This window comes from Melospiza georgiana, chromosome 18 (genome assembly GCF_028018845.1).
Source record: "Melospiza georgiana isolate bMelGeo1 chromosome 18, bMelGeo1.pri, whole genome shotgun sequence".
In the NCBI taxonomy this organism is placed as follows: Eukaryota; Metazoa; Chordata; class Aves; order Passeriformes; family Passerellidae; genus Melospiza; species Melospiza georgiana.
The window spans coordinates 6948496-6961190 of NC_080447.1; the positions used below are offsets into that span (position 1 = coordinate 6948496).

General features: G+C 46.5%; 1 protein-coding gene across 2 annotated transcripts; it reads right to left on the minus strand.

The window, feature by feature from the left end:
• Positions 1-567: 567 nt before the first annotated feature.
• On the minus strand, positions 568-9592 carry PGAM5 (PGAM family member 5, mitochondrial serine/threonine protein phosphatase). Of its 2 annotated transcripts, none has more exons than XM_058036703.1 (6): positions 9336-9592; positions 6210-6388; positions 4830-4955; positions 4342-4430; positions 3936-4066; positions 568-2197 (listed from the first exon to the last, which is right to left on the minus strand). In XM_058036703.1, the coding sequence occupies exons 1-6, from the start codon at positions 9590-9592 to the stop codon at positions 2047-2049; spliced, it is 933 nt and encodes a 310-aa protein (XP_057892686.1). In that variant the 3' UTR covers positions 568-2046. The 2 variants fall into 2 exon arrangements, with proteins under 2 accessions (XP_057892686.1, XP_057892685.1); XM_058036702.1 differs by having other exon boundaries at positions 3936-4069.
• Positions 9593-12695: the final 3103 nt, after the last annotated feature.

Genomic DNA, 12695 nt, shown 5'->3' on the forward strand with positions numbered 1-12695 from the left:
TTGTCCAGTACCTGCAGCTTTTGTGTGAGTGCACAGTGACAAGGAAGTACACCAACAACGACTTAAAGAGTCTGACAGTGTTGAAGAACTCAGCCTATGGTAAAAAAGACATCATTTAAAATTTCACACTTTCCACTCCCACTTAAAGTGTCACCAAAACTATTGTTAATTTCTGTACCTGTGCAAAGAGGTGTTGTGTCCTCTGATGCCCATCAAGAGCTCATTCACTGACACAGGGGATGTAGAAGGGGATGTGTGTGAGGGTACATGTGCACCCACACAACACTAAAAAAATCACAGAATTTTCATCTGGTTCCTGGCGGTGGTGACACAGTCCTGCAAAGGGCTGTGCTTAGGCTACAGCAGTTCCCCTCTTGGGCACCTCTGTGGCTGATGACAATTAACTGCTCTGGCTCCCACCTCCAGTTTAATTTCAGGTGGTTGGTGAAAGAGCTGTTGCCCTGAGCAGTGTGGGACACACCAGCTCCTGCACCAGCAGCCCCTGCAGAGCTCCAGCCACACCTGCTACAGCTGCCCACGCAGCCATTCAGCTGAAGAGACAGGAAAGACAGACAGACCAAGTATTTTATTCAAAACTTTAAAAAAGTTAATAGACAAAAACTGATAAATTACTCTCATTGCATCAATGAGAGATACATCATGATGGTTTCCTCTTGCCCCCCACAGCTTACACTACACAATAATCAGTTTGTTCCCTACCCTACTCCTTGAACTGATCCTGATGTAGCAGCATTCAGTATCAAGCCCTTAAATCCTCTTCTCCATAGGCTGTGTGATTATGCTTCATACAGCTCTGACAGGAGTAAGTTCAGCATCTCATCAACATCCTTATTGATCAGAGAATCTGTCAAACAAGTTAGTTACATCTGCTATCCTATTATTAACTGAGCCAGGTTTCTGCATGGGCTCAGGGTAACCAGCAAGCTCCAGAATGCCTCTGAGCCCTCCCCTCCCACAGGCCCAGCAGTATCAGAGCTGTCTGAAGGGGGCCCTTGGAGCATTCTGCCCAATGCCTGTCCTATACACTGGCCCTAGACCAGCCACCCCATGGCCACCTGCTCACCATGCTGGCAACTGCAGTTTGCTGCAGTGCTGCAGCACCTCTGACCTGCAGCATCACTACCCTGAACTCAGTGGTGGTATTGCTCTACTCTGAAAGTAAGGTATCAACTACAAACCAGCGGGAAAGAGCACTCAAAAATGTATCAGTAACTGAAAGCACTTTGAGAAGATTGCTGCTTTCCTTTCCTCCCATCTCACTGCTACAGCCTCATCCCTACAGCCTTCTCCAGACCATGTTTTGGTTAAAGGCTTTACAAGACTGAAAAATATTCTTAAGAACATCTTAAAGGACATCCTGAGGATGGTGAACACTTTATAGAAGCAGCAGTTAGTTCTAGCACCACAGCTCTGAGGCAAATGTTTTTTTACCCTCTTTCCTTCAGGCTCATAACCTCCAGGCACAGTTTACATGGGCTTTTTGGGGGCAGAGGGGAACAGTGACACAACATCAACATACACATTCAACAGCTTACAAAAACTGAAGCTTTATCCCTTTGTCCTTTGGAAAGCAGAATTCCCTGTTTGTCACTTCTGCAGGAGCTGGAACAAGCTGGCTCACCTTTGTTTTAGCTGCAGTGTGATACAAGGCTGTTCACACACCAGTCGCTTTCCTGCACAAGAAAAACACCCACAGGAGCAAACTTTGGTTAGAGAAATTCACAGCGGGGTGAGGGGAAAAGTCAGTGCTCTTGCAACTGCTGAGCAGACATTCAACCTGTATTTCACAGCTCAGCTTCGAGTTTCGGGGAATACTTAAGGACTGGACATGTTCAGGCTTACAAAGGTTTCTTCTTTTCCGGACTGAAAGGCAGATATGGATATGAAGGAGGAATGGGGCTAAAGGACATTTTAAGACAGCATCACACCCCAACGTAATAAAAATCTAGTGGTACTGTAGCAGAATGTGCTAGTGCAAAGAGACTAGAGGCAGCTCCTGGACAGCCTTCCAGCCATTTGGCTCACTCAGGTGCGTGTGATTTTGTCTGGAGGCATGAAACCCGTGTCACCCAGCGTTCGAAGGGCCACTCTGCCGTTGGGACGGATCACCAAGTGCGTGATGCTGCCGTTGTTGAGGGACAGTCGCAGCCAACCCTCTGGGGGGAACTGCAGGGCTCTGGGGACAGAACACACACATTAGTAATTCATCAACAGCTGGATTAACAAGCCCTCACAGCATCACCTTCTGTCCCAGATAAGGGGGAGAAGGAGGAGCAAACTCAAAACTGGTGGGCATTGTGCAGCTTGTACCAACACCCCCAGTCAGCCTTGGAAAAAAGCCTTTTCTTGTGGAAATGCTGTAAAACCACAGCGTTGGTAACTGGAGCAGGGCCAAGAGTGCCATTGGCTAAGCAGAGTCCAGCAGATGGGTGTGATTACTGCTGACAGGATTAGTTCAAGTGGACAGAAGGCAGCAGCTCCACACAGGGAGGCTGCCAGGAGTGCCCTGAGCAGCCCTCACAGCCAGGGCAGGGATGGCCCAGCAAGACTGCAGCACCACAACACCTGTGCAGGTGGGACAGAGCTGGCTCAGCACCCAGGGGCTGCCTGAGCAGAGGATGTGGCAAACAGTGACTGTCACACTCCATTTCAGTCACACCCCCACAGCAAAGGCAGTGACCCAGGATTCCCTCCAGTGGCCTGCACACACCTAGGGAAGAAATTCACTGGAACTACTTTCAATGGGCTACATCATTCCCCAGGAAGGACAAGTACATTGTGCCTTCCACAGAAACAGCATCACAGCTGGTCTGCAGCCATTCTGAATTTCCTAACTCAACAGCCTCAGGAGCTCCATCAATTGTATTAAACAGCTGGGAAAAAAACCATGTTGCATCAAACAGCTTTTGCCTCTGATACTGAGGAATAACTTTGTTTTGGCTCTTATGAAAGTCTTGTGGAAAGCTTGAAAAATTAAATACCAGCTACAGCTAAGCTAGATTTGAAGGAAATATTACATGGATTGTGTTCAATTGTACTATCAGATTCACTGCACAGAAGAGACATTAAAATGAAGAGGAATGCAACAGCAAAGAGAAAAGGTATGTAAGTATTTCAGATAAAGCCCTGGCAGGAAAAATGTGGTATTTTTTAGCACAGGAAAGAATAGCCTGTTTACCTGATCAATAATTTCAAGTATAGCAATTTTGAAAGTATAGCCCACAGAGCAGACAGGCTAGCATTTACCTAGCTCAGCTAAATAAAGCTAACTGAAACTGTTGTAGGTATTGATCAGATTAAAGTTTAATCACATCTGTCCTGCTCACGACAAATTATCTTACAGACAGTGCTTTGTTGATGGAGAAGAGAAATAAAATAGACTCAGCTGACTGGATACAGAGACAGGCAAAGATCCAGAACTGTTTTCTCCGTTATGAACAACCTTGATGTTATCAGAAAGATCCACTCTCCCTTTAATGCAATATTGGATGGTACTGCAAAGACACACTAATGCAACTGCAACATAACTCAAAAATATCCATTAGTAAAGAATTCCCAAAATGGAATCAATCTTTAATTATGTAAGCTCAAATTCATGTCACCTCAAAGAGATGCATCCAGTAATGCATCTATTTGTAATCTTTTCCAACAGGCACTACCCTCAGGTTTATGGAAGCAGAAGCATGCAGTAACTAAAGTAACTGTCCACACGTACAAAAAAGGTTAAGTTTCCCTGACTTAGCCATTTTTTCTTTAGAATTAGAATGAAACAATTCTAATTATCAAATGTGCCTTGATGCAGTTGCAGCAGCAGCTGCTCACAATGCAGATCTCCAGCACTTCAAAGAAGTGAAACCAAGGCATCTCCTCCCTCAGTGGTGGCCCTGTGGGAGGAGCCCCCCGAGCAGCCGTACCTGCAGACGATGTAGCGGATGACGTTGGCGTGGCACACGAAGATCTCGTAGCTGTCCTCCTCCTGCTTGGCGTCAGCTCGATGGATGAAGTTGCGGAACGCGGCCTCGATGCGAGCGCCATCTTCGTAATACTGCTGGGGGCACAGTTCCACACAGCTCACAGCAGCACTGCCTGCACCCTCGCCTGCTCAACAGCTCCTGGCCACTGCCTGCACCCCTAGGGATCAACTAATGCTCGAGGACTGCAGGTTACTTTAACTGCTCTGCACACTTACTGAGCAGGAGGAAAGAATGCAGTTATCTAAGGGCTGTGGTAACAAACATCAGCTCAGACACTGCCAGTTATTGATACTGTCCAAACCCTGAAACCATAAATAAAAAAAAAAACTTCAAAAAAAAAACTTACCACAGCTTCTGGTTTCCAGTGGGAGACTGGAGGGTCTGGTTCTATAGGTGCTCCCTCTCTCAGCAGATCAGTACTGATTTTTTTGACTCCTGAAATATTAGATACACATTCAGAAACAAGTTGTTCACATGCCATTACAAACAGCCCCACAACTCTACAATCAATACATTTTTCACAGTCTTTCTTTGAGGAAGGCTTACTCTCCAACATGAATCTCTCCAACAAAACTGTGTTGCCATCAGCAAGACAGCTTATTCCAACTGAACAGAACAGGCTCTCTGTTACACTTTGAAAAAGTGTATTTGTACTTTTAAAGATAATTTGGAAACAAGCAGAATTACATCTGTAGGTTTCTTTATAATACAGACATTCACATAGGGCTGGGAAATGGCTAAATAACATCTCAACCTTAAGGACAAGCTTGGAATTCTACTGGAAGCAGTTTTAAAGGATCAGAAGTCAATGAAAAATTGAGGGAAGTTTCTTACCTGGGAGATGTTTGCTTATAATTTCAGTTGTTTCAGTTGCTCTAGTCATGGAGGAGTGGATAATCTGATCAAATTTTAATCCCAAGCTTGCCAGCCTGCGTCCAGTCAGTTCAGCCTGCTCTCGACCTTACAAAGCACATTCATTACATAAATTGGTGACACTCCCATTAGAACCTCACACAAACTACCAAGAGAGCTGTCCAGCTGATATAAAAGGTCTACATTGATGCTGGGCTTTTTCCTTTCAAAAGCAACTGGAAAACATTTTCATCAGAGCCACTACTCAGCCCAAGCTTACTGGTTGGACAATTTCAAGTCATGCTTGCATCAGTATGAAAAAAATTATTTGTTTCAATTAGGAAAAAAACCCCCAAAACTTACTCAGCAACTTTCACTGAAATACTCAATATCCCTGCCACCCCCATCCCCAGGAAGCAACAATCCCCCTCAGGCCTGCAGTGTGCTGTTGTTCATAAAGGCAACACCAGCCTGGCACAGTTCACAGCACCTGGGCAGCCTCAGGCAGGCTCAGCCCACCTTTCAGGCAGGCAGGTGAAAAGACAACAGACAGGTTAAGTCACTTACTTAAAGCACAGGATGAGACAGGATTAACATTATGCTTTGTTACCAGTTTAAGACTGCACTTGAGGCCTGCAATTAGCATTTCACTCCTGTTTTCACACCAGTAATTGAGACGTGGGTGGGAAAAAAGTCCACAGTAATAATTCTTCCCCCTCTGAAAACAGTGTTGGCAAATATATAATCAAGGAAGTGTTCACTGCTTTTCCAGTACATTATTAAAAGTAATGCTAATTAGCATCTGAGACCTAGTGACAGGATCAGGGAGTTAAGATTAACACAGACAAAGGTTATCCTCATTTCATGTCAGTGATTAGCAGTACTCCCAGAAACAGTGACAAAAGTGCAATGTATTTAATTATAAACACTGCAGCTGAAAGTCAGAGGCGTTTTCTTTTTAATAAATCAGCAGATTAAATTAAGAAACACAAGAAAAATCCATCTCAATGAAGTTTAAAACCCACAGCCTTTAAGAATTACATCAGGTGGCATGAAAGTGGCTAAGGCAACTTTAAGATAATTTGGGGTTTCCTTTGACAAGTTCCTGAATGTGTTCAGAACTCTCTAAATCACATCTGAGTGTCTGGATCAAAAATGAAGAAAACAAACTCATTCATGACATCTTTCTGCCACAAAACTGAAGAAAACAAACTCATTCATGACATCTTTCTGCCACAAAGGAATACAGAAAGCAGAATGAGGTTTGGCAGCAAGACCCAGAACAGTGCTGAGTTACTGACCTCATCAGGCAAAAAATCATTTCCTCAAGATGCAAAGCATGATGCTGCTGGTGGTACCTACCCAGTGGGGTGAGAGTCCTGTCCTTGTCAGCCCGGCCATCCAGGTGGTACTGGGAGTGCCTGATCAGGAATATGTGCCTGGTGGCTTTTGCTTTGCAGTGGTCCAAGCGAGAGGCGAGCTCTTCCTCCCCGGTTTCTTCATTTTTCTTCTTGAGGTTGACAAGAGCCAGTGGCTCACGTCTAAACAAACAGATTTAAAGAGTCATTTTTAGATAGGGGAGACTAAGAGGCAGGGGATTTTTACAGATATGTAGCCTTGCCTTAATTCCAGATATGGCTGAAGAACTAAAACTGACAGTTTAGCCCCTTGTATCATGAAACTGATTCAAACCTTTGTGCAAAAAGTAAAAATAAATGCCTGCATGAAAAGAAAGTTAATATCATGGGTTAAAAGGCCTAACCTGACATAATTAAATTTGCCACTTAGTGCCAGACACCTGAATTAATTATTGGGAAAAAAAAAAAAGCAATGAGCAACAGAAAAACTTGTAGGGTGTAACAGAATGGTTTTTGACAAGAAAAACTAACCAGGAAGGACAGCCAGGAAAAGAGGAAAAGGTGCTGACTGACCATTAAAGAAAGAAAATGCTTCATGTCTAAAAGGCCCTGTGATAACACCTACAAAATTTGCACTTTATCAATCACATTTACATCAAATGACTAAAAAGTCATCCCCGTAACAACATCCTAGAAAGACTCTGACCTTCTTCAGTGCACATTGAGAATTATTTTCTGCTTTAAACTAGGTCACATCAGGTCTCTCCAGTAAAATTTTTATTTTTCAGCCCGGAGTGTTTTACTTATCCTTTCATCTTTTCAGCACTCTCTCCCCTCATGCCACTTTAATCTCTCTTCCACTTGTCACAGTGCACAGGAGCACCCTGCTCTGCACATCACCAGACAGTGACCTGCTTCCTCCTGAGCACAGGGATCTCCCCCTCTCTCTGCTGTCACAGTTTGGTGCTGCAGATCTCCCAACCCTGCACCATCAGCACCAGCCCTGCCCAAACCTTCCCTGGTCTGGGCCCTCTCTGCACTGATTCCCCACCCCATTAATGCAAATCCTTTTCTATGTCACTCCACCTCAGAGCATATTTTATTCATACCACACCTCACTTCTTCCAGTATTAAACTTGTTTACTTGATGATAAATTTTTTTAATGGAAAATAATTTTTATTCAGTTTGGGACAAAGTAATTTGTTCACAGAAAATTGCTTCTTCCCACACATATTTCTCACAGCAAGACTGGCTGTGCAAAGCCCTCCTGCCTCCATTTTACTTTACTGAACACAATTTCCATTAGACTATGAGGCTCTACACAGTCCTCAAGCTGTTAATTCCTCAGCAAGGCATTAAAAATGAAACAACAGGCCAGTAACAAGAAGTTCTATTGCTACTTCACAGGATACTTTTGATTCACTGGAAACTATACTGCTGGCAAGATACAATAGGAAAACAAAAAAAAAAAAATCTTTAAAATCAATTCAAGCACATTAGTAAAGCAGCAAGGGGAATAACTCATCTGATCTCTGCCATTATGTATTCCACATGAATGAAACCAGATCTGTCCTCTCTGAGAACTGAGCTGCACAACTCCTGTGCAAGTGGCAGAGACGAACATTCCATGTGTGATACCCTGTCAGATTAATAATAAGTTTGATATTTGCATTTGTTTGTTTCAAACTCGAAAAGCCATTGGTTGTTAAGAATATTGCAGCATCTAGTTATCTGCTCAAAACTTGACTTTCTAAACATTCCCTGCCCCCAAAGAACAGTGGTCAAATATTCTGTGTATTTATAAACCATTTAACAACTTTGCACATTAACTGCTTCTGCCAGTAATATCCAAAAGTCAAGATTAAGATTTCAAGCAGGCACAACCTAAGGCACAACTGGTAAATCACAGGAAGCAGAAAAGAAATTGATCTGGGGTAAGTAATATATTCCACTGCCACTGTTTGCACACTGTGACAAATGGTGGTTGGCTGTCCTGACCTGCTAGGAAGTATCTGGCCATGTTTGCTCAGGCAGTGGTGACAGCTCTGCAAGCTAAAGCACAATCTCCACTTCCTGGATTGGTTTCAAAAAATTACTTGAGTCTGAAAGTACTGTAGAATCCTTGAAGAAAATCAAGCATTTAGCAGAAGCAGGAAGGCCTGGAGCTGCAGTTAAACAAACAGCTTTAGTACCTCCCTCAGTATAATTGTGTAACCAGCTGTAACCTTATTTAATGAAGGTATTTTTATCACTGGGGTGTACATAGCCCTATTTACATGAGCATTTGATCCTGTAGCCTCTCAAAAATCAAAATGATGCATTATACAATAAAAATCTGTTCGTGCTTAGGTTTGGATTTACTATGATTAAGCTGGAGCCTGACAGAAGTCTCCCCTGGGAGATAATTCTACCAGACCGAAGCCAAATGAGCCCAAGCTCCATGCAGATATCTGCACGTTCTAATTAAAGATTCAGAAAAACGTAGCCAACCATTGCGTGAATGTTTCAACGCCGAAGAACACGAGTGAGCTTGGTTCAAAGCCTCAGTGCCTTTAGAAGGATTTCAGCCCAGGCAGCTCCACGAGCAGCAGGCCCCGTGCCTGCCCAGCACGTGAGAGCGCCTGGCATCCTCAGGCAGCTGAAAACCCTGCTGCAGGCACACAGCAACACCGAGGCACGGCTGGAAAATAAATAAAAAAGACAAGCTTCTGCCCAGTGCTTACATTTAACACAAGCCTGAGGCTTGGCAGTCGCGCTGGCAGAAAGCATCAAATAAAGGGATCTGCACAGGGTAAGTGTCCGAGCTGTCTGAACAAAACCCAGCGCCCGCTCATCCCTCCAGCATTCCACGGGCGCTCACGAACTTCAGCTGGATTCCGCTCTGAACAGGTCGCCACACGGAATTTCACCGGGAAACGAGTCCCGTCGAGCCGGGGGCTGCTCCCGTGGGGACCCGGGGCCTCCCGACCCCCGAGGGGCCCTGCCCTGCCCCGAGCCCGCTCCCCCCGGGGCTCCGGAGAGGGGTTCAGGGCAGCTCTCGCCGCCCCCCGGATCCCCCCGGCCCCTCACCACAGCCGCGACCTCCCGGGCGAGGAGGCGGCCCCGCCACCGCAGCCCGGCCGCGCCCACCTGTCCCAGTTGCTGTCCCAGTAGCTGCCGCTGCCGGCGGGTCTCTCGATCCAGCCGGCGGTCGGCGGGCAGGAGGCGGTGGGCGGCAGCAGCAGCAAGCCGGGCGGCGCGGCGGAGGGCACGGCGGAGCCCCCCGGGCGCGGCTCGCTATCGCCACCGCCACGGGCCGGCTGCTTGCCCACGACGACGGCGGAGAGCAGGACGGAGCCGCCCGCCAGCCCGCAGGCGGCGAGCGCCAGGGCGCGGCGGACCGACATGGCGGGGCGGCCGCGTGCCCCTCACCGGCGAGCCCGCCCCGCTGCGCCCCGCCCCGGACGGAGCGCGGTGCGGAGCAAGATTCCTCCGCGAACGGGGAGCACGGGGCTGCACGGAGCCCACCGACCCCACCGACCCCCCTGGCCCTCACAGACCCTCATGGGCCCGGCCCGGCCCCTCTGCCCCAGCCGCGGTGCCCGCGGAGCTGCGCCCGCCTCAGGCCGGGCTCAGGGGCTGGTCCTCCCCGGCCGCTCCCAAACCGGTTTCCACCCCAGGCGGGTCACCGTGTACGGCTCGGCAGGGAATTCCCGCCAGCCCTGCCTGGTTTAATCGCCTGATGCGGTGATCAATCAACCTTCAGGGTGGAAAAGACCTGTACATTAAGTCCAACCATTAACCCGGCACTGCCGAGTCCGTCATATTTAATTATAAGTCCTGAGCCTTATCACTGTGCCCAGCTGCTCCTCAGTACAACAAAGACCAGGAGTGCTGGAGAGGGCCCAGCACAGGCTGCAAGGTTCATGAGGGGTCTGGAGCCTCTCTTACGAGGGCAGGCTGTGGGAGCTGGCCCTGTTAATCTGAAGACTCTTTTTCACTGCTGCCCAGTGATGGGATAAGGACCAATGGCCTTAAACTGAAACACAGAAAGTTTCACCTCAACATGAGGAAGAACTCAGAGCACGGGGACAGCTGCCCAGGGAGGTTGTGGGGTCTCCTTCTGTGGAGACGTTCCAAACCCACCTGGATGCGTTCCTGTGTCACCTGTTCTCGGTTCTGCTTTGGCTGGGGGTGGGACTGGATGATCTCCAGAGGTCCCTTCCGACCCCAATGAGTCTCTGATTCTCTCATACAGGAATAGATCTCTCACAGGCAGCACTGGGTCCCTGGCACTGGAAACCAGGAACCTGCGGTTTGGGAAATAAAAGCGGTCACCAGCCAGAGCTGAGCTGGCAGAACCCACCTGGGCATTCCCATCCCACCTCTTGTGCCTCTGCCCTGAACGCTGTTCCCCTCTCACACAGAGCCTCCCTTCAGAAGCCAGAGCTCATTACAGCTCCACACATTGCCTTGTGCAGAAGAAAGGCACGGTGGAACTGGAATGTTAATTACCTGTAGATGGCCAGTGGAGATGTCTTAACCTCACAGTAGAGGCCTCAGGTTAAGAGAATCAGAACAGAGCCCCCTTTTTCTGAGCCGACGTCCCAAATTCAGCACTGGTTTCTACCTGTCAGATTCAGTAGTTTGCAAATGGTGACAGAAGTGCTGCTGAATGTGGACCTTGGGATGCCAGCAGATTCTACAGATTCCATTATGCAGCCTTTGCTTATTTAATTATGCATTCTTACCACTCCTGTCCACCTGTTCAAGCTCCAACTCCACACCCACATTCCCCACACCACAAATTCTATAATACTGTTCCTGCTATTCCCCTGGCATGCCAGCTGGGCAGACAGTTTCCAGCTGCCAGATTTCAACCAGAGAGAGTGACTACAGAGCCACTGAGACCTGAGCCTGTCCGCTGCCGAGCACACAGTGATGTGCTCCCCTGAGCCCGGGGTTAACAGGGACAGCAGGGCTACACAAGGACGCTGTGCCTGCCCAAAGAAAATGGTCTTTCTGTTAAAGTTCAGCCACCTTCCAGCTTTCCCAGCGGAGTGTCTTTCCCCTGCCCACCACTCCGTGTCTCTGTCTCACACACATACGATGCAGAGGAGGCACATCTGACTGGAGAACAGGTCCTTTGGCTCGGGGGCATTTCACAGACCGACAATAGCTCCCAGGGGTCACATAAGTAAATCAGACCCTGATGAAAATCTGCTACACACCCTCCTTTATCCTTCTTGACTGCTCAATCTCTGTATTTAAGATACTCAGCTTTCTGTTTCTTCTTATATAGCTTTAAAATGGTAATTTAATTATTTTCTTCTGTTTATCTTATTATATAGGCAGGTGTGTGTATTTATACTGTGCATGTTCTTTCTTACCAAGAGCCCAGAAAAAAAAGTTTGGTTTCAAAACCTCACATCCAATTCCTCCGAAAGTAGCATGGTCCCTTTTCCCCAGGTCTCAGTCTCCCAAAGTCCTGCAAATGCTTTCAAAATCTTTTCTCTCATAATGCCTTTTCTCTTTTATCCCTAGTAATACTTATTCTCTATTAAATGCTCCCATTTGTGTCCTGCCTCTTCCTCTCCAGCCTACCCTCTAATCTGAATACCATTCGACGTCCAGCATCTCACAAAAGAAGGAAAAAGCTGCACCAGACACCATCACTCACCTGGGGACAGGGACAGGCTGAAGCTGGATCGGACAAATAAAACTATTCCTGATAAATCTCTCAGTAGCTTGAACTGAATTCTAAAATCATATGGTTCCATTTGAAATTTCAGTGCTATTCGAGGTGCATTGCTCACACAAATATCTGCCATTTGAGGTCAAAATCCCAGTAATGAACACAGGAAAGGTTCTGGATGACAGTGTCACCAAATGCACCAGGGCTGAGCTCTGCTCACCACCAGAAAAGTTTCAGACTGTTATTAAGCAATAGTCAAAATTGTTCCCCAGCACAAAAAAACGTACTGCTGAACATCTGAGCAATCTCATTATGCCAGAAAATGAGAATGGCTAATATTGATTGTTTGTCTCAGTGCTGCATTTTGGCTGTCATTCTTCTGCACTAACACTTCTCCATCAGGAATCTCCTGTGCCTGTGCTCCATTCTGCAGTTTATTTTTGCTTGGGTTAGGTACTAATAACACTAAGACAATTTATGTTGCAAAGTCTTTTGAGATTACCTTAGATTTTCTTCAGTATGTTCAAAAATGTTATTAACTAGATTATGTTTACCACTTTTTAAAACTTGCAATTCAATTAGGTAAAAAAACCCCTCAAAAATAATTTGTTGAAGATTACCACTAGCTTGAATACACAGTCCTGTGTTCCATCAATAACTACCCAGCTTTTTTTTTTTTCTCTTTGTTCTTTTCATATGTATTTATATTGCTGCTATTTTAATCCAGTTTTATTGTGTTGTATTTCATCTGTAAGCAGAAAATCCATCTAAGAGGATAACAACCTACTGATGCCCACTAATGGAATTATTCTGTT

Bases quoted from the DNA above. Each gene is read 5' to 3' on its own strand.
- PGAM5 (XM_058036702.1), bottom strand. From the start codon at position 9,592: ATGTCGGTCCGCCGCGCCCTGGCGCTCGCCGCCTGCGGGCTGGCGGGC. The intron at 4,956-6,209 runs GTAGGTACCACC...GTGCTTTGTAAG, and splicing joins CAGGACTCTCACCCCACTGG to GTCGAGAGCAGGCTGAACTG. The intron at 4,070-4,341 runs GTAAGTTTTTTT...CTGTGCCCCCAG, and splicing joins ACTGGAAACCAGAAGCTGTG to CAGTATTACGAAGATGGCGC.